Below are 22,500 nucleotides of genomic sequence, written 5' to 3'. Positions count from 1 at the left end.
TCCCTCCCTCTACCCCTCTATATCCCTTCCTCTACCCCTCTCTCTATCCCTCCCTATCCCTCCCTATCCCTCCCTATCCCTCTCTCTGTCCCTCTCTCTATCCCTCTCTCTATCCCTCCCTCTACCCCTCTATATCCCTTCCTCTACCCCTCTCTCTATCCCTCCCTATCCCTCCCTATCCCTCTCTCTGTCCCTCTCTCTATCCCTCCCTCTACCCCTCTCTCTATCCCTTCCCCTATCCGTCTCTCTATCCCTCTCTCTATCCCTCCCTCTACCCCTCCCTCTACCCCTCCCTCTATCTCTCCCTTCAGTTGACAAGGACTGTCTGAATGAGGAAAGAACTTGACTGTTAAGTGGTAAATACACTGCTATACATTTGTAGATGTGTACAGACACTTCTATTATTTGTTTGTTGACTTTTTCAGATCAAGGATGTGGTTGTTTGTTTTCGATATGTTAAGGAAAGGGTTTTAAAGATAGGATTATTTACTTGCTGTACAGATGTTAAGAAGAGATATGGAATATGGAGAATCTTGGCTTTTTTAAATAAAGTAATGCATATTCATGAGATGTATGTTGCTTATCATAATATAACAGTCACACAATTGCAATTGCAGTTACACATACCTTCACAAATACACACCTTCTCTCAACCATTGGTGCTGTGGACCGAATAAGACGTCTGCAAGTGGCTGAAGAAACACACAACTACCTGACCTACGTAGAAGCCTTCTCCCACCATGCTATCACAGGTACTGTAACACACACACTTTCTCTCTGTTCTTGGTGCAGCTGTGGCTGTCTGTGTTAGGGATTGGTGCAGGGAAGCTGGTTAATTAATACTCTCCCCCTCAGTGATATTTGTGTCACTATGCGCTGTTCTAATCTCTCCCTGGTCCTTGTTCTCCATCAAACACACACTCACACATCCCTCTCTCTTCTCCCCAGGCCCGACCTCGATTGAGTGCAGTCCTGCTTTTGTTGAAGCAGAGCGAAACAGATTCACTTCAGCAGTCCTCTTCCCTCAACCACAACAGCACTCTCAGATAAACTGCTCTGGTCGTGACCGCAGGGCTCTGCCTCCTAACCTCTCTACCTTCTACACTTTCTACACTCTCTCTTTTAACTAAAGAATCGGTGGGTCCCCCGCGGGACAGTTGAGCTAACGTAGGCTAATGCGATTAGCACGAGGTTGTAAGTAACAAGAACATTTCCCAGGACATAGACATTTCTGATATGGGCAGAAAGCTTAAATTCTTGTTAATCTAACTGCACTGTCCAATTTACAGTAGCTATTACAGTGAAAGAATACCATGTTATTGTTTGAGGAGAGTGCACCGTTATGAACTTGAAAATGTATTCAGAAATCAATTAGGCACATTTGGGGAGTCTTGAAACAAAATTTTGAACAGAAATGCAATGGTTCATTGGATCAGTGTAAAATTGTGCACATACACTGCTGCCATTTAGTGGCCAACATCTAAATTGTAACTGGAATAATACATTATGGCCTTTCTCTTGCATTTCAGAGTTGATGGTACAAAAAAATACCAACAAAATGCATTTTTTTTTTTTGCATTATCTTTTACCAGATCTAATGTGTTATATTCTCCTATATTAATTTCACATTTCCCCAAACTTCAAAGTGTTTCCTTTCAAATGGTATCAAGAATATGCATATCCTTGCTTCAGGTCCTGAGCTACAGGCAGTTAGATTTGGGTAGGTCATTTTAGGTGAAAATTGGGGGAAAAAGGGCTAATCCTACTGTTGTTTCTGCTGGAGAGACAGGGCACGTAGAGAGTAAATACTTCTAAATTGTGTTATTAAACTGTCGTTTCTGCTGGAGAGACAGGGCACGTAGAGAATAAATACTTCTAAATTGTGTTATTAAACTGTTGTTTCTGCTGGAGAGACAGGGCACTGAGAGAATAAATACTTCTAAATTGTGTTATTAAACTGTAGTTTCTGCTGGAGAGACAGGGCACGTAGAGAGTAAATACTTCTAAATTGTGTTATTAAACTGTTGTTTCTGCTGGAGAGACAGGGCACTGAGAGAATAAATACTCCTGAGTTGTTTTATTAAACTGTAGTTTCTGCTGGAGAGACAGGGCACGTAGAGAATAAATACTCCTGAGTTGTTTTATTAAACTGTTGTTTCTGCTGGAGAGACAGGGCACTGAGAGAATAAATATTCCTGAGTTGTTTTATTAAACTGTAGTTTCTGCTGGAGAGACAGGGCACTGAGAGAATAAATACTCCTGAGTTGTTTTATTAAACTGTAGTTTCTGTTGGAGAGACAGGGCACTGAGAGAATAAATACTCCTGAGTTGTTTTATTAAACTGTAGTTTCTGCTGGAGAGACAGGGCACTGAGAGAATAAATACTCCTGAGTTGTTTTATTAAACTGTTGTTTCTGCTGGAGAGACAGGGCACGTAGAGAATAAATACTCCTGAGTTGTGTTATTAAACTGTAGTTTCTGCTGGAGAGACAGGGCACTGAGAGAATAAATACTCCTGAGTTGTTTTATTAAACTGTAGTTTCTGCTGGAGAGACAGGGCACTGAGAGAATAAATACTCCTGAGTTGTTTTATTAAACTGTAGTTTCTGTTGGAGAGACAGGGCACTGAGAGAATAAATACTCCTGAGTTGTGTTATTAAACTGTAGTTTCTGCTGGAGAGACAGGGCACTGAGAGAATAAATACTCCTGAGTTGTGTTATTAAACTGTTGTTTCTGCTGGAGAGACAGGGCACTGAGAGAATAAATACTCCTGAGTTGTTTTATTAAACTGTTGTTTCTGCTGGAGAGACAGGGCACTGAGAGAATAAATACTCCTGAGTTGTTTTATTAAACTGTTGTTTCTGCTGGAGAGACAGGGCACTGAGAGAATAAATACTCCTGAGTTGTTTTATTAAACTGTAGTTTCTGCTGGAGAGACAGGGCCCTGAGAGAATAAATACTCCTGAGTTGTTTTATTAAACTGTTGTTTCTGCTGGAGAGACAGGGCACTGAGAGAATAAATACTCCTGAGTTGTTTTATTAAACTGTAGTTTCTGCTGGAGAGACAGGGCCCTGAGAGAATAAATACTCCTGAGTTGTTTTATTAAACTGTTGTTTCTGCTGGAGAGACAGGGCCCTGAGAGAATAAATACTCCTGAGTTGTTTTATTAAACTGTTGTTTCTGCTGGAGAGACAGGGCCCTGAGAGAATAAATACTCCTGAGTTGTTTTATTAAACTGTTGTTTCTGCTGGAGAGACAGGGCCCTGAGAGAATAAATACTCCTGAGTTGTTTTATTAAACTGTTGTTTCTGCTGGAGAGACAGGGCACCGAGAGAATAAATACTCCTGAGTTGTGTTATTAACACTCTCTCTCTTTTAACTCTATCTCTCTTAAATCTCTCTCTTTTAACTCTATCTCTCTTAACTCTCTCTCTTTTAACTCTATCTCTCTTAACTCTCTCTCTTTTAACTCTATCTCTCTTAACTCGCTCTCTTTTAACTGTTTCTCTTCTTACTCTCTCTCTTAGTTCTCTTTTTTAACTATTATTTCTTTTAACTCTCTCTATTAACTCTTCTAACTCTCTTTTTTAAACTCTCTCTCTTAACTGTTTCTCTTCTTACTCTCTCTTTTAACTCTCCTTCTAACTCTCTCTTTTAACTCTCCTTCTAACTCTCTCTTCTAACTCTCCTTCTAACTCTCTCTTTTAACTCTCTCTTTTAACTCTTATCTCTTTTAACTCTCCTTCTAACTCTCTCTTTTAACTCTCCTTCTAACTCTCTCTTCTAACTCCCTCTTTTAACTCTCCTTCTAACTCTCTCTTTTAACTTATCTCTTTTAACTCTCCTTCTAACTCTCTCTTTTAACTCTATCTCTTTTAACTCTCCTTCTAACTCTCTCTTTTAACTCTCTCTCAACTCAATATTTTAACTCTTATCTTTTCTAACTCTCTCTTTAACTCTCACTCTCTTCTAACTCTCTCTCTCAACTCTCTCTCGCTCTCATTTAACTCTCTCTCTTTTAACACTATCTCTTCTAAGTCTCTCTCTTAACTCTCTCAACTCTCTCTTAACTCCTTCTATCTCCTCTTACTCTCTCTCTTTTAACTATATCTCTTCTAACTCTCGCTTCTAACTCTATCTTTTAACTCTCTCGCTCTCTTTTAACTCTCTCTCACTCTTGCTCTGCCTCTGTGTTTCTCTCTCTGCCTCTCTCTACCTTTGTAGATCTGTCTCTCCTTATCTCCCTCTATCTGCCTCTCTCTACCTTTGTAGATCTGTCTCTCATTATCTCCCTCTATCTGCCTCTCTCTACCTTTGTAGATCTGTCTCTCCTTATCTCCCTCTCTCTGCCTCTCTCTACCTTTGTAGATCTGTCTCTCCTTATCTCCCTCTATCTGCCGCTCCCTTTATCTTCCTTGATCTTCCTCTCCCTCTATCTTCCTCTCTGTTTTTCTCTTTCTCTGCAACTGGCTTCACACTGTCTATTGTGATATAGACCATTATTGAAGAAAGTTGGGGCAGTTGGCTAGGACAAACAATTAGATGGCCATTATTTAATATTCCTGTATTTTCACTTCTCCTTTCTCTGGTAACAGTCTGGTGAGGTCTCTCTATTCCTTCTTCTGCACCTGTTCTGTTGTCTGGTGCCCTAGGGAGAGATGTTTACACAGAAAAGAGAAGGAGAGAGTGGTAGAGGACAAATGGATAGAATAGAGAGATATACACAAGGATTGGAATAGATGGAGATGAAAAGAGAGAAAACAGGATGGACAGAAACATTTAAATGAGAAACAGAGGAAGTGAGGGAGGGAGAGAGGAGAAATCAGAGATGGAAAGGGAGAGAGGACGTCACACCTGTCCAAACGAAGCGTGTCTGGCACCTTGCACCTGCGCCCCCACCTGTCACTCAGTGGCTGAGTCATGTTAGTGAATACTGAGCAGTTTCTCCTGTCACCATCCTGCCTCGCTGACTGTCTGGCTTACTGCTGGGAGACAATTACTGGGTGATACCAAGCATCTCCCTGCCTAATTACATGTAAATCATTATCATATGGATGGTTCTATGGTAAACAGGTCCTGTCAGCTATGTGACATCTCATTATGGGTGGATAGGTAGAGGTGATAGACTGTATAGCTGTGGAGCAGGCAGTTAGGGAGAGAGGCCTCTAAGTGTTTATAACCTCAGTTTATGTGTTCTTTTCTCTCCCTATCTCTCTTTCTTATTCCATCCTTTCTTATTTCTCTCTCTCTCTCTCCTCAGATATAAATGAGCTTAGTGATGCCCAAAGAGGTTTGGAGGTCTGTGTTTCTTAAACAGTGGCTTCTAAATCATGGTTGCTATTCTTTAATCCCACAACACGTTCTCACTCCTCTTTCTGCCTCTGTCACACAGAAGGACAGATTATCCATTTGAAACCTCATTGATTGACGCCACATGCAGAGTAGAACACAGTTCCCCTCTAGTTGCCAATGGTAGTACAGGTTGTCCACCTGACAGCTTTTATTAGCTAGTAACCAGGCTTGTGCCTGCTCAGCAGAGAAAGAGAGGAGTAAATCACTGTAAGGGATTTATGGTCTGTCAACCAGGATCCTGCAATAACCATTCAGTTAGGTTACATTAAAACAGAGCAGGGGCACAGTAGGACGTAGCTCCATACACTGGGATAGTACTGTTGCTCCGAGGAATTTATTGACTGCCATCAACCTGTGGTCTAATATTTTGTAAGAGAGGAAGAAGATTGATGGGCAGGGTCAACCCTCCCCATTTATTTGAGATTGAGTCCTGCGGATTTCTCCTAATGTGTCTGTGGGATATACTCATCTGGGGTCATTTTTTTGCCACTTCAATCCCCAAAGATTAGGTACTTTTTTTTGTCTTCTCTGCTATATTCTAATGGAAAACACCATCAATGTGTTTATCTCAAGCTGCAAACCGAGATCCTACCCCAGCACTTTGAAACAGTATTTAAAAACTAGGTACCAGGGTATTTTCAGTGACTGGCGACTAGGCCTACTCAGTGGACAGCCATCAACAAGGACACATGTTCTCCAGTGGTCATATGACAATGTAGCCGACTATATTACAGTCTTACAGGACCCAGTAGTGAGGCAACACTCCCATCTACTGGATATCTAATGTATGAACATTTCGTGTGAGGGGTAGATAAAAAAAATGTAAATAATCATCTTGGAGCAAATTAGAGAATCTGGTAGAAATTGAACGTAGCCCCCCACTGTAAAGCTCTAATGCAACTGCAATGGATGAATGGCAGGTGCAACTGCAAAGGTCGGCAGGTTTTGGTCATGTTATCTTGCCCTCTACAAACCATTTCTAATCAGTTGAGAGGAAGGCTGCATTCACACAGGCAGCCAAATTCTGATAATATTTTTCCACTAATTGATCATTTGACCAATAACATCAAATCTTTTCACAAAAGACCAATTAGTTTAAAAAATAATATCTGAATTGAGCTGTCTGTCTAAACGCAGCCGAAGAGAAACAGAGAAGAAATTAACATATATATATATATATATATATATTTAGAGAAGGAATGTGATTAAAGAAATTAAAACGGCATCCTTAATTATTCGCTCCTTGACGTAGGCCTAACATAACTGATCTAATGTAATTGGACAAGTGAAAGCAAGGGCATATAGCTTTCACTGTCCAGTCATGTCTCATCAGTAACTACTTCAGAGAGGTCGAAAGGAAGGATACATTTTATATACTGTACCCTGCTTGGGCTCTGACGTTGCCAGGCCCTAAAATGAGTAAACCCTGCCCTCTTCTGGGGGTTTAGGGAAACAGCCAGTGTACATGGTTACGTCATTGTTTCTGATGATTTCCACTTATAAGAAATATTAGGTCATGCTGACTGGCACCAATCACATCTGAGAGAGTCTCCTCTGGTTGTGTGAGCCCACTGTAAGTGGCTATGATTCAGTGGCTGCATGAGTGAGGGCCACGTGTTATACATATCATATCAGAGTATAATGGGGAACATTTAGCTGCTCTTGCAGAAGCTTGCTGATTTAGTAATAGCAATAATAATAATTCATTAGTGGGCAAAATAAGAGAAACTTTAACAGCAAGTGACCTTCGAAATTGCATTAGCCTTCACTGTGTTGGAATAAAATGACAAATCAGCAATGCCCAACCATAACAGTCTACATCATCGAACAACCTATTTAACATCCCATATTAAATCGATTGATCCGTTTCTGATAGAGCAGAATAGGTAGCCTATAGCCGATTCTACTCTGCCCCAGCGTCACTATGCAAGTTTCGATTGCTATAGCCTACGAGTGGACTATTTTTTGGATTGCCATGGACTGGCATGATACCGACGAAACAGCACAACGACAATTGACAATCTAAGGCTGTGCGCAGTTGACTACCTGAATATTAACGATAAAGGCAGAATGATAATTTAGTAGCCTAACATTACCAGATTAAAACGTTTAGTGAGGCTGGTTTTAATTTATCCTAACCCTTTTTCGTCATGACCGCACGGCGTTACGTCGGATGAGCCGCATCAAACCGTCAGTTTGGTATCGATACAAAATCGTGTTTATTAGGCATAAATCCCGAATATTATTTGCGCGATAAAAATAATAATAACGCGAGAGTTTGCAAGTTGCCAGAAGACTGTAGTTGCAGCTGTCAAAGGAAGAGTGGATACGCGCATGACTCAACACACATTACTGTAGCCTATTACTGTACACGGCCGCGAAGATAATTTCCGTATAAAACCCCGAAATAATCCCGAGGTAAGGAACCGCAGACTGCACCGAAAGCGACCGAGGTCGAATCTTTTAATTCCTTTTTTCCTCTGGTTCATTTTCTTTTACTCTAACCAACTCGCTTGCAGCTGTTGAAAATTACTGCACTAAACATATTTTTGTGACTCCCTTTAGCTCCAGCCATTGCAAGGATTTTTTTTTTTACTCCTCCTTCATATTAAAGTCGCCATTTTGCTTCACTGCCTATATAAAACCTTCTTGTATTTTAATGTTTTCTTCAAGGAGTCGGAGACGTCTCTATCTTTCATGCGTGTTTCCGGATATTCATATTTCTTGAGTTTTCCAACGAGACGATTGAGATTAAAGAAGTGCCTCGTAGTTGCCATATTAATGCACGAAAGGGGGAAAAGTGGAGTCTGGAAATAAGGTGAACGTCTTTAGGATTTTAATTGGCATCTCCTTTCCCCCCCTCCTCCTCCCTCTTCCTCATCTTCTTCATCTCCCCTCATCTTTCCTCGGATTCAAAACGGGGACTAGGCGCGTGGCTAACGACCGTGACGACTGTCAGTCCGTCTCCATCGAAGCCCCCGACCAGACCCGCTTGGAACAGCAGGTGTGATGGCCATGTAAAACCGGGAAAGGCGCATATACCGCGCGAGGTGTAGCCCTACCGCCTGACCCCCACGTGGGTGACCCGGGCCACCCGGCTGCTCGTGTTGGGTGACTCCCGACATTGGAGGTAGGTGTGGCCTTCTAGAAGCCCAGGTCCCTATTATTAATCAACGGAACTGTACACATTGTAGCCAGCAGCATTCGAATGCACCAATGTATCAATCGAAACAGTCCACAAACAATGTTGCTGCAATGTAACCATCTTCAAGTAGAGGAGACAGAAGCAAGTCAAACTGCTGTTGCAGCCTATTTGACCTAGGAGGTGAATAGGGCAATGTGTCTGTGCAGCCTTCAAACATCAAAGTGGTTTTGTGTGGAAGTGTTCAATTCCCAAAATACCTCCTCTCTTTCACTTTGCAGCTGTTTCTGGGGTTCTGCTTTGGTTTCAGCCAGCTGTATGATGCACTGACTTATAACTGTCAGGACTAGGTTAGTAGACTATCAAATGTATGTCATACTGCTAAAGTAGCGGGATAATAGCCAATAGCTGTAATGTAGCAGGAACAGTCTTGTAGTATGACAGTAATAAAGTGGTCTTACTTAACTCAGAACCTGTGTGTGTGTGTGTGTGGCTTATCTCCCTGGCAGTCCTAACAGTGCCTTGACTGTGTGTGTAAGTTGTGCGTTCACTGCTCTGGGTGTATAGTAAGCTACTGTGAATATAGAATAACATTTAGTTGAATTAAATACTGTATTGCAAATCAGAAATCAACCATGGTACATCAATCAGCAAAAGAATAAAAATGAATTTGTTTTAGTGTCAACAGTGTTATAGACATGACAATGAGGGCAAGTCACAATAGGGACACAATAGACAGTGGACATATATCAGTAGAGGACGGCTCATAATAATGGCTGGAATGGAGTCAAGGAAATGGTATCAACCACATGGAAACAACGTCTTTTATGTGTTTTTTTGTACCATTCCGATGACTCCCTTCCAGCCATTATAATGAGACTTCCACCCCTCAGCAGCCTCCACTGACATACTGGATGTATATCTTAGTACAGTGAATGTGCTTCATGTCTGTCTGGCGCTCTGGCCTATTTTACGAATCTTGTATCACACCTTCATCCCTGCTTCTCTAGCAATATGGATCTACCCATATCTTTACAGAGGAAGAATTTAAACCTGGGTTGAGCAATATACCTCCCTTGCCTTGTAATACACATGGTCCAGGGCGTGTGTGTGTGCATGTCCAACTAGCTCTCACAGTCTCACATCAGAATTAGATGTTCATCCATGATGCTCAAACGTCAATGTTCAAAGTGTTTAAGGTTAAGTTTAGACATTAACTCCAAATTTTTAAGGCTAGGGTTAAGTTTAGGCATTAACTCCAAAATCTTAAAGTTAGGCATTAACTGAATGGTTAAGGTAAGGGTTAAGGTTTGGGATAGGTCTAAAACCAACATCTTTGTCGCTAGATTCAAACTTGAAACCTTTGGAATCAGAGACAGATGCTTATACCCATCCTCCATCCCCGTCCACTGTTGCCCCTAGTGGCTGTCATCTCCCGACGTCCTTAGACATGGATGGACGTGGAATATTGACTTGTATCACGGGTGACTTGGCTGGCATGTCTGCGTCTATGTGTAGTATAATTATACACACCAGTCTCACAAGTAGATGTTTTTTGTGATGATCCATTTTGAAAGGGACATACAACACATCTCTCTGAAACCACCCACACCACCATACAAGGTGAAGTTAAAAGTGTATAACACGAGCCACCGAAATGAGGGACCTTTGTGTACTGTAGTAATTCATTAGGGGAATGACATAAATGTACGCATACTACGCCAAGAGAAAGCATGATGGTAGGTCTAACTGTAATCAATCCTACTTAGCATAACTAGCTAGTAGCCACTGTCAGCCATTAGGCAGTGTGTTGTGGAGTGAAGATGACCCAGATCGACATGACATGCACACAATAATATGATTATTGTGGAGAGTCAGATTAATACAATAGTTTGTTTAAACATCTTACATGTTGTGAAAGAACGATTTCCCTAATAATCCTGTTTACATGAGCACATCTGAAATCAGGCTATTGATGGGACTTTTGATAAATGCAGAAAATCACTAATCAGAATAAACATTCTGCCACAGTGACCATGTTATTTTTGCAAAACCTTTTTGATTTGGACATATAAAGTTTGTATGTCAAAACTCTTTCTAAAATGCATACTTTCAGTTTTTTTTTACTCACTTCACTCACACATGAGGGGTGGCTGGTAGCCTAGTGGTTAGAGCTTTGAGCCAGTGACCGAAAGGTTGCAAGATCGAATCCTGGAGCTGACAAGGTAAAAATCTGTCGTTCTGCCGCTGAACAAGGCAGTTAACCCACTGTTCATAGGCCATCATTGGAAATAAGAATTTGTTCTTAACTGACTTGCCTGGTTAAATAAAAAAGGCTTGTGCTACCGATGCTGACTCATGCACAGATCAAATAGACCACTGGAACGCTGTTTACATGTCCTAATCATTCAAAAGATTGCTCAGAAAACCAGGGTTTTTTTTGACCTTACGCTCATTAAAATTAACAGAGTACTCATCCTACTGCCATAATCAGTTTAGCATCGAACTGTACAAGTAAACTTAGTCATACTGACCAGCCGTGAAGCTGTGCTCCACCCCACTAACCTTAAAGGTCCGATGCAGCTGTTTTTATCTCAATATAAAATCATTTCTGGATAACAATTAAGTACTTACTGTGACTATTTTAAGTTACAATGGTCAAAAATAAACAAGTAGCTTCAAGAATTTTGCTAGGAGTATCTGGGTGGGGTCTGAGTGTAGAGGGGCAAACAGAACATTTGCTGTTATTGGTAGAGATGTTTGGAACTCTCTTTCTTATTGGTCTATTAATAAAGTTACCGCATGGTGATGTCATCGTGGAAGGCCAAAACTCCATCCCACATCTCAAATGACTCTTACACTAAAAGGGCATTATCATCATTTTCACAATTTCACAGTATTATTCAAACCTTGTGTGTAAATATATACCTTAAAACTTTAATTCAATGTCAAGTCTCAAATAGCCGCCTGTCCCTTTTAACAGCCAGGCAACGGCACACTTTTCAGCAAATAAACGCTGGGTCTAAATAAATAGTTTTATGAGGTTACCATGAATTACAATTCATTGTTTACTTTGTTTAATGTTTGATTTGTTCCATTCAATAATTCAGTAATGACTCTAAAAAATAATGGCAATCATCAGTTTTTATCTCAAGTAAGAAACTTCCAGCCATTAACTTCTAACAGCTGAGAACTGCTAGCTAACTGGCAGGCACAAAAACTGTCAACAACTTCAGGAGTACAGACCCCCAGAAAAGGTCTGATCGCCCTCTAGCCGCAAAAGTAAGAACTGCCTAAAATGCACAGTCAAAAGGAGAAGAATTATTCTGTCAAGGAAAAGTTATTTTCTTTCTGAAATAGAGGCATACTAAGACAAAAGAAACATGACACAGTGTGTACATGATAACACATTAGTGCAGGAAATGAAGAAATTGACTAAAATGCTGTAATTAAACAATTAACTATGCAAATGAGCAAAAGCTCTTTGTAGTCTGTCCCTCTCTGTCTGTCTGTCTCTTTCTCTCTCTCTCTCTCTCTGTCTCTCTCTCTCTCTCTCTCTCTCTCTCTCTCTCTCTCTCTCTCTCTCTCTGTCTGTCTGTCTCTCTCTCTCTCTCTGTCTCTGTCTCTGTCTCTCTCTCTCTCTCTCTCTCTCTCTGTCTCTGTCTCTGTCTCTGTCTCTGTCTCTGTCTCTGTCTCTGTCTCTGTCTCTGTCTCTGTCTCTGTCTCTCTCTCTGTCTCTCTCTCTGTCTCTCTCTCTGTCTCTCTCTCTGTCTCTCTCTCTGTCTCTCTCTCTGTCTCTCTCTGTCTCTCTCTCTGTCTCTCTCTCTGTCTCTCTCTCTGTCTCTCTCTGTCTCTCTCTGTCTCTCTCTCTGTCTCTCTCTGTCTCTCTCTGTCTCTCTCTGTCTCTCTCTGTCTCTCTCTGTCTCTCTCTCTGTCTCTCTCTCTGTCTCTCTGTCTCTCTGTCTCTCTGTCTCTCTGTCTCTCTGTCTCTCTGTCTCTCTCTCTCTCTCTCTCTCTCTCTCTCTCTCTCTCTCTCTCTCTCTCTGTCTGTCTCTCTCTCTCCATGATGCTACATTGCCTCTGTGTTGCTACACTCCCTCACTCTAAGTGGTTGACCATGGAGTTCAGTTCATACGGAACTGAAAGGATAGATTTTCTAATGAAACATGGAAGGTCATTCTCTCAGTACACTGTATACGATGGCTTTGCCTCAGTCTGGAGAACCTGAAATACCACTATCAGGGCTGGGAAAGTCATTTTACTGTTTGTTGAGAGAGAATTGCCAAAAAAGACAGTACTTTTAGTCATTACATTTTCGCTACATTTGTTGTGTATCTAATATTGACCAGTTTGCAAGTTAGACTACAAAGTTTATGAACCTTAATATCATAACTATGACACTGTGATTACAGAGTGTGTACATCTAGTCAACTACAGATGACCATGGATGTGTGTCTGGCTGGAACATAATCCTCATCACTGTACCTCTATTTGAACCTCCTTTTCTTTGTGTGCCCCCTCCAAAGCATGGAGACCCCCAGTAGCCCCCGGCTGGGGAAGCTGTCATCAGGGGGGGCTTCAAGAGGTCGTCCCCCCAAACAGGCCCACCCCCAGGAGGCTGCCAGGACCACAGCTACAGGCCCAGAGAGCAACAAACAGAGTGAGTGACCACTAGACTGACCATGTTTTGACCACGGACGGTCACTGTGTGTGGGCTTTGTTTCAGCACAGCTATCATAGGCTCCCGAGTGGCGCAGCGGTCTAAGGCACTGCATCTCAGTGCTTGAGGTGTCACTACAGACACCATGGTTCGAATCCAGGCTGTATCACAACCGGCTGTGATTATGAGTCCCATTAGGTGGCGCACAATTTTCCCAGCGCCGTCCAGGTTTGGCCGGGGTAGGCCGTCATTATCAATAAGAATGTGTTCTTAACTGACTTGCCTAGTTCAATAAAGGTCAAAGAAATAGATGTCTGAAACAGTCCTGCTGAAGATTTTCAGGGTGTTCTCTTCCCTCGTGACACATTGTTGCTTTGACTGTTTTCTAACATGTTAATCATCGTAATTCATAAGCAGTACTAATAAAGTTATACAGTCGTTGACCACAAGTGAAGCTACGGCAAGTCTCAACATTTTGGTTCTATCTGTTCTCTCTGTCAGTCAGTAACCCATCCAGACATACTAACAAGCTGTCCAAGCTTGTAATAATTGACATGAGTACAAATTCAAGCCATCTGGATAGCAAGCAAGTCTAATTCCAATCCAATTAAGCAGAAGATCATGATGACTTTGTTGAAACTACAAGATATACTTGGAAAACTATGCCTTGTCTAATATGACAGAGTCTCAGGCCTGACCAATGAGAGCCCAGCAGCTTTAGACTCCTGGACATCCCCTGAATATTACATTTTCCTGTTAATATTCAGCTATGTACAGTGAATGTGAATGTTTTAGCCATCGATATTCAGCTATGTACAGTGAATGTGAATATTTTAGCCGTCGTGTGTGTGTGTGAGCATACTCCTCATTAAAGGAAAAATCCACTCAAAACCACAAACTCCTATAATTTACCGTGTTAAATAACAGTAATATTGTTGTGGAAATCTGTTGCAGCTCAAGTCGACTTCAAAATTCACAATGCAATGCTCTCTCTATTGGCAGGCTGTCTAGCTAGCTAGGTAGCTACACACAATAATACCAAAGTTAATATTAGCATGTGAAGTAGCTAATTAGCTGTAAATTAGCTTAAACAAACTGCACTCTCAATTTAGGAGTCTACAATCTCACCATGTTCAACCTGCAGATCGATGTGCTTTGCAGAGTGGAGTCTGCCATTCGTAACGGCCATGCAACAGCTCCATGCAATGTACCCTGGACTAAAGAGGAAAAGAAATAGGAGAAATGTGGTGGACCCTCTGTTAAACGTTTCTCAAGCCTCATTCAGGAGAATACAACCTCCCGCATTATGACAGAGACCGGTGTTTAAACCTGACATGATATGTTTAATGTAGTGAGAGTGACTTTATCACGGTGCTGCATCATACCGGCCCAATCATACTGGCCTGCTTGAACAGCAATAACTCAGATACACATGAAAACATGAAATGACACCGGGAATCGATAGAACTCACAGATGCACAGAAACTATTTAACATTCGAAATGGGTGAATCTTTCCTTTAAGTCAGACTGCTATTTGGCAGAGTGGAAGGGCTAATTTTGCAAGACAGGTTTGTCACCTTAGGAAAGAAGAGGGGAAATAGGTGTGTGTGTGTGTGTGTGTGTGTGTGTGTGTGTGTGTTTGTTAAAGATGGTGTGTGTGTCATGATAATGAGGCTGTTTGTCCCTACCTCCCCCATTCGGTCGCATAACATTTGAATCTAAGATAATATGGAAATATAACGTAGACCACAATAAGCGGTGAATACTAATGAGGATGTCTGTTGCTTAAAGGCAAAATCCACTTAACTACCTTTTGGTCTTTCTTTTTTCATTCGTCCACTGTTGATACGTTTCCGAATTGTTTTGCATGTCAGTAGTCAAGTTTTCAAGATATTTGACTTTCGAGAAGCAAAGTGTCACCGGCCACATCATCATGATAAGGCAAAATGCTTTATTGAGTCAACCAAAGTGTATTTTCTTTATTCTGTGTGTAGCACGTCACCTGCCCAGGGATACCTCTGGGCACTTGTTGTGGTTTAGAATAGGTTCCCACAGCTTTCCTTGGTCAAGTCACATGGTCAGGTAATTGTCCTGGCCCTCGTCATGTTTTATGCACTGCTCTCTTCCTCTGACCTTCATGTGACTGGTCAGTTAATGTTTAAGCTCTGTTTTCTCTGACCCTCCTGTGACTGTTTAGTTAATGTTTAACTTCCTCTGGCTGGACCAATGGTAACTAACACACCAGCTGACTGATGGATACCCAGAGTGTTCCCAGTACTCAGTGTGCAGTGGTTTTTACATTCCTGTCTTTATTGCCCATAAACAGCTGCTTATAAATCAGTCAGATTCGTGTGATAAGTTGTTACCCTGTCCCGCCACGGGTTCTCCACAGCACTGGGAATCAGAGCCAGAACAGGAAAGACAGGGAAAGAGGGAGGGAGGGAAAGAGAAGGGGTGGGGGCTAGCAACACATGTGAGATTTGGTTTGTTTAGGTATTTTAACGTAGAAAATACACGTATAGCCATAACTCTTTGAGGTAGTGGATTACCTCTCAGATAGGATAGGACATTACATTACATAACAATACATTCCTTCCAAACAGGCAAGGGTAAAAACAGAAAGAAAAGTTAGGGTCATTACATTTTCATTGTGGTCCTGTCAGGGAGGAAGCAAACTTACTTGGCTGTGGTTCACTAGTGAGTAATGACAATGCTATTCCATCATGTGGCCTGTGTTATCATCCTCCTGCTAGCATCATGCTGTTAGCATCCTGCTGTCATCCTCCTACTGCTTTCATCCTGCTGCTAGCAACCTGTTACTATCACCCTGCTGTCATCTTCCTGCTGCTTTCATCCTGCTGCTAGCAACCTGCTACTATCATCCTGCTGTTATCATCCTGCTGTCATCATCCTGCTATTATCATCCTACTGTCATCATCCTGCTACTATCATCCTGCTGTTAGCATCCTGCTGTTAGCATCCTGCTGTTAGCATCCTGCTGTCATCATCCTGATACTATCACCCTGCTGTTAGCATCCTGCTGTCATCATCCTGCTGCTATCATCCTGCTGCTATCATCCTGATGTTAGCATCCTGCTGTTATCATCCTGCTGTTATCATCCTGCTGTCATCATCCTGCTATTATCATCCTACTGTCATCATCCTGCTACTATCATCCTGCTGTTAGCATCCTGCTGTTAGCATCCTGCTGTTAGCATCCTGCTGTCATCATCCTGATACTATCATCCTGCTGCTATCATCCTGCTGTTATCATCCTGCTGTTAGCATTCTGCTACTTTCATCCTGCTGTTATCATCCTGCTGTCATCATCCTGCTGTTATCATCCTGCTGCATTCATCCTGCTGTTATCATCCTGCTACTATCATCCTGCTGTCATCACCCTGCTGTCATCACCCTGCTGTCATCATCCTGCTGTTAGCATCCTGCTGTTATCTTCCTGCTGTTATAATCCTACTGCTATCATCATGCTGTCATCATTCTGCTGTTATCATCCTGCTATTATCATCCTGCTGCTATCATCCTGCTGTTATCATCCTGCTACTATCATCCTGTTGTTATCATCCTGCTACTATCACCCTGCTGTCATCATCCTGCTGTTAGCATCCTGCTGTTAGCATCCTGCTGTCATCATCCTGCTGTCATCATCCTGCTACTATCATCCTGCTGTTATCATCCTGCTGTTATCATCCTGCTGTCATCATCCTGCTGTTATCATCCTGCTGTTATCATCCTGCTGTTATCATCCTGCTGTCATCACCCTGCTGTCATCACCCTGCTGCTATCATCCTGCTGCTATCATCCTGCTGTAATCATCCTGCTACTATCATCCTGCTACTATCATCTTGCTGCTATCATCCTGCTGTTATCATCCTGCTGTTATCATCCTGCTGTTATCATCCTGCTCCTATCAACCTGCTGTTATCATCCTGTTGTTATCATCCTGCGGTCATCATCCTGCTGTCATCCTGCTGTTAGCATCCTGCTGTTAGCATCCTGCTGTCATCCTCCTGCTGCTATCATCCTGCTGTTATCACCCTGCTGTCATCATCCTGCTGTCATCCTCCTGCTGTCATCCTCCTGCTGTTATCACCCTGCTGTCATCATCCTGCTGTTAGCATCCTGCTGTCATCATCCTGTTACTATCATCCTGCTACTATCATCCTGCTGTCATCATCCTGCTGTTATCATCCTGCTGTCATCACCCTGCAGTCATCATCCTGCTGTTATCATCTTGCTACTATCATCCTGCTGTTAGCATCCTGCTGCCTTCATCCTGCTGCTATCATCCTGCTGCTAGCATCCTGCTGTTATCATCTAGCTGCTATCATCCTGCTGCTATCATCCTGCTGTTAGCATCCTGCTGTCATCATCCTGCTGTTATCACCCTGCTGTTATGATCCTGCTGTTATCATCCTGCTGTTATCATCCTGCTGTTATCATCCTGCTGTCATCATCCTGCTGTCATCATCCTGCTGTCATCACCCTGCTGTCATCATCCTGCTGTTATCACCCAGCTGTCATCATCCTGCTGTTATCATCCTGCTGTTAGCATCCTGCTGTCATCATCCTGTTACTATCATCCTGCTACTATCATCCTGCTGTTATCATCCTGCTGTTATCATCCTGCTGTTATCATCCTGCTACTATCATCCTGCTGTCATCATCCTGCTGTTATCATCCTGCTGTCATCACCCTGCTGTCATCATCCTGCTGTTATCATCTTGCTACTATCATCCTGCTGTTAGCATCCTGCTGCCTTCATCCTGCTTTTATCATCCAGCTGTTAGCATCCTGCTGCTATCATCCTGCTGCTATCATCCTGCTACTATCATCCTGCTACTATCATCCTGCTACTATCATCCTGCTGTTATCATCCTGCTACTATCATCCTGCTGCTATCATCCTGCTGTTATCATCCTGCTGTTATCATCCTGCTACTATCATCCTGCTGTTATCATCCTGCTGTTATCCTGTTGTTATCATCCTGCTGCTATCATCCTGCTGTTATCCTGTTGTTATCATCCTGCTGCTATCATCCTGCTGTTAGCATCTTACTGCTATCATCCTGCTGCTATCATCTTGCTGTTATCATCCAGCTGTTAGCATCCTACTGCTATCATCCTGCTGCTATCATCCTGCTACTCTCATCCTGCTGCTATCATCCTGCTGTTATCATCTAGCTGTTAGCATCCTACTGTTATCATCCTGCTGTTATCCTGTTGTTATCATCCTGCTGCTATCATCCTGCTGCTATCATCCTGCTGCTATCATCCTGTTGTTAGCATCCTACTGCTATCATCCTACTGCTATCATCCTGCTGCTATCATCCTGCTGCTATCATCCTGCTGCTATTATCCTGCTCCTATCATCCTGCTGTTATCATCCAGCTGTTAGCATCCTACTGCTATCATCATGCTGTTATCATCCAGCTGTTAGCATCCTACTGCTATCATCCTGCTGCTATCATCCTGTTGTTATCATCCTGCTGCTATTATCCTCCTGTTTTCATCCTGTTGTTATCATCCTGCTGCTATTATCCTGCTGTTAGCGTATAGCTAGTGGTTGTTTGGGTTATATTGTAGCCCTATTAGTGTGCTGGCTCTTTCACTTACGGTGACTGGAAAGTACCCAGTGTTACCACAGGGTTTCTGTACATTTCCTGTGAATACCAAGGGACATGGGACTGTAGAATAACACTGTATTCATGTATTGAACACTACGGAACTCTACTGTATAGATAGCCAAGCCAGGAGAACTTGTCCCCTGTCCCCAGGTGGAGAGGAAGCTAAAGTTAAGCAGGTGTCTGGAGGAGAATGGCTTCAATGACCCTCATAATACTCCTAACAGTGTTTCCATTGGTGTTCTCTCAGCTGGAGCTATAATAGTGGCTGTTGCCAAGCTCTTCTCAGGTACCGTTGCGCTGGTATTGTGAAGTGAACAAGAACAATTGGGGTCCAGGCTACCCAGACACAACATTTTGAGTCACTTGTCACATATAAAGTCACATACCAGTATCGCAATACTTTTCCCATGGCAAAAATGAAAATACAAAGTGTAGCGAACTCTTTGTTCCTTTAAAAGCTTGCCGTATGTAAAATAGTGTGTGCTATAGGTTGAAACGTGTTTGTTGGGGGACTTTTAACATAATGATGTTTGTTTCCAACATTAGGGCTGTTCTCCTAACATACAGTCAAATAAATGTTTAGGACAAACCAGAAAATAGCGTCGTAATTACAGTATTGTGTGAGGCATTCTATACACATACTATGTATTTCCAGGTTTTACTCTTGTTTTTATACAAAACCTGTGAGAGGGATTCCTTCAGTAACAGAAGCAGCATGGAGTCCTCACATTGTAGTCCTCATAGGGATTAAGCGATGTGGTTGGGTTGTGACTCTGCCATACCCGAAACACAGCTACCATGACAGGATGTGGCCAGAGAGGGTGTCTGTCTGGAATAGACTCCACTCTTAGAAAATAACGTTTCCAAAAAGGTTATTTGCAGTGGTGTAAAGTACTTAAGTAAAAATACTTTAAAGTACTACTTAAGTAGTTTTTTTGGGGTATCTTTACTATTTTTGATTACTTTTACTTCACTACATTCCTTAAGAAAATATTGCACTTTTTACTCCATACATTTTCCTTGAGTCCCAAAAGTACTCGTTACATTTTGAATGCTTAGCAGGACATGAAAATAGTCAAAATCACGCACTTATCAACCGAACATCCCTAGTAATCCCTACTGCCTCTGATCTGGCAGACTCACTAAACAGAGAACATCCCTGGTCATCCCTACTGCCTCTGATCTGGCAGACTCACTAAACAGAGAACATCCCTGGTCATCCCTACTGCCTCTGATCTGGCAGACTCACTAAACAGAGAACATCCCTGGTCATCCCTACTGCCTCTAATCTGGCGGACTCACTAAACACACATGCTAAGTTTGTAAATGATGTCTGAATGTTGGAGTGTGCCCATGGATTTCCGTAAATATATATATTTTTTTTATAAAATGATGCCATCTGGTTTATATAATATAAGGAATTTGAAATTATTTATACTTTTACTTTTTATACTTAAGTAAATTTTAAACAAAATACTTTTAGACTTTTACTCAAGTATAATTTTGCTGGGTTCCATGTAGAACTTTCTGTGGGAAGGGTTGTACATAGAACCCAAAAGGGTTCTACTTGGAACCAAAAGGTTTCTACCTGGAACCAAAAAGGGTACTGAGGCTGATGCCGTGCAGGTGTTTGTACACATGCATATACACACACTCTCATTCAAACAAGAACACACACATACGTGTAATAGTGCCAGACATGCAAACAAACATATACAGTTGACATTGCTGTTATGATTTTAGTTGTCCTTGATGTCCTTTGTTTTCTTCTGTCTTTTCCTTTTTTCTCTTCAGTTCATTCTCTTGGTTGTTGGTGCATTGGGGGCTGGGGAATGTAATAATTGTTTTGGGGGGGGTTCTTCCTGGGGGGATTGTGGGAGGAGTCTCGAATGGTTGAGGGACAGCTATTTGGGGAACTGTGGGGGGGGTCTTGCAAGGGTTCATGTTTTTGGGCTGGTGGTAGATCGGTCAACATGCCCTTGAGCAGGGCATTGACCCTTGATGCTTCTGTGTGTCGCTCTGAATGGGAATTTGTTGGATGACTGGTATGATGTAGTTGTTGAGCGGCTTCACTGCAAGTATATTGTATGTTTCGAATTTTCAATAAATAAATAAATATATTTTTTAAAGGGTACTTCAATGTGTTCACCTGGGAACCCTTTAAGGTTCTAGATAGCACCTTTATTCTAACAGTGTAGTGTGTGTGCCTGCATGCCAGAGTCGTGGACTTATGGTTCTAACCACAGGAAATGCCAGAGTCATGGACGTATGGTTCTAACCACGGGAAATGCCAGAGTCATGGACGTATGGTTCTAACCACGGGAAATGCCAGAGTCGTGGACATATGGTTCTAACCATGGGAAATGCCAGAGTCGTGGACGTATGGTTCTAACCACGGGAAATGCCAGAGTCGTGGACATATGGTTCTAACCACGGGAAATGCCAGAGTCGTGGACGTATGGTTCTAACCACGGGAAATGCCAGAGTCGTGGACGTATGGTTCTAACTACGGGAAATGCCAGAGTCGTGGACGTATGGTTCTAACCACGGGAAATGCCAGAGTCATGGACGTATGGTTCTAACCACGGGAAATGCCAGAGTCATGGACGTATGGTTCTAACCACGGGAAATGCCAGAGTCGTGGACGTATGGTTCTAACTACGGGAAATGCCAGAGTCGTGGACGTATGGTTCTAACCACGGGAAATGCCAGAGTCATGGACGTATGGTTCTAACCACGGGAAATGCCAGAGTCGTGGACGTATGGTTCTAACCACGGGAAATATTAGAGAGAGAGCTGTATGACCATGAAGATGATAGGATTACCTCAAAAGATATGGAGCTGGGAGTCTGCTTTCTGAAAGTATTTTAACAGAGCCTGCTTTTTTGAAAGTATTTTAACAGAGCCTCCTGAGTATTGGATAGAAGTTGCATTTAGGCACAGATCTAATAACCATCTTTCCCTCACCCAATCCTAACCTTAACCATTAGGGTCAGGAAAGCAAAACTGTCAGTATATCAGTGTCTAGGGGCCACGTCGCCCTACTACTAGGCCCAGGAGGCGACAGCCTGTTGGTGTGCTGCCTGTTGGTGTGCTGCCTGTTGGTGTGCTGCCTGTTGGTGTGGTGTCTGTTGGTCTGCTGCCTGTTGGTCTGCTGCCTGTTGGTGTGGTGGGATGCTGGTGTTGTGGGGTGGCAGTTCACCAGTGACATAGGATGGAGGGCTTTTTGTTCTCTGAGCATTGGCTGCTTGTTTGTTTGAGTGTGCACTCGTGTGTGTGTGTGTGTGTGTGTGTGTGTGTGTGTGTGTGTGTGTGTGTGTGTGTGTGTGTGTGTGTGTGTGTGTGTGTGTGTGTGTGTGTGTGTGTGTGTGTGTGTGTGTGCGTGTCTGTACCTGCGGTTCTTAGATGTCAGGCTACCAACAATGTAGACCCTAGTCTCCAACCCACCACACAGACTCCATCTGCTGACTGAGCATCTCTTTATAGAATCTCTCTCACTTTCTCTCTCTCTCTTTTATCTCTTCTTCTCTCTTTCTACCCTCCCTCTCTCTCATCTGTCCCAAAGCCTTTCTCCTCTCTGTCGATGTCCACCCCTTTAAACTCTCTCAGTGGTGAAAACACAAAATCGATAGGAGTTATAGATTAGTAATGTTTGTTTTGAGGGAGAAATTGAATTGTTGTGGGATTCTCTGTCTGGTG

At 42.5% G+C, this 22,500-nt stretch overlaps 1 protein-coding gene across 5 annotated transcripts in view; it reads left to right on the top strand.

Annotated features, from left to right (window-relative positions):
• The first annotated feature begins 7,185 nt into the window (after positions 1 to 7,185).
• The window catches only part of LOC129861467 (zinc finger protein 512B-like), a 54,780-nt gene continuing 39,465 nt past the window's right edge, over positions 7,186 to 22,500 (top strand). For 2 of the 5 annotated variants that reach the window (XM_055932843.1, XM_055932842.1), the window contains exons 1-2: positions 7,190 to 8,484; positions 13,023 to 13,156. In XM_055932843.1, coding sequence (XP_055788818.1) covers positions 13,024 to 13,156 — 133 coding nt within the window. In that variant the 5' untranslated portion in view covers positions 7,190 to 8,484; position 13,023. Of the gene's footprint in view, positions 8,485 to 13,022; positions 13,157 to 22,500 lie in introns of all 5 variants that reach the window. The other 3 variants (XM_055932839.1, XM_055932841.1, XM_055932840.1) reach the window with 3 other exon arrangements.

Source organism: Salvelinus fontinalis, chromosome 8 (assembly GCF_029448725.1).
Source record: "Salvelinus fontinalis isolate EN_2023a chromosome 8, ASM2944872v1, whole genome shotgun sequence".
Classification (NCBI taxonomy): domain Eukaryota; kingdom Metazoa; phylum Chordata; class Actinopteri; order Salmoniformes; family Salmonidae; genus Salvelinus; species Salvelinus fontinalis.
This window is presented reverse-complemented; position numbering and strand designations above follow the sequence as displayed.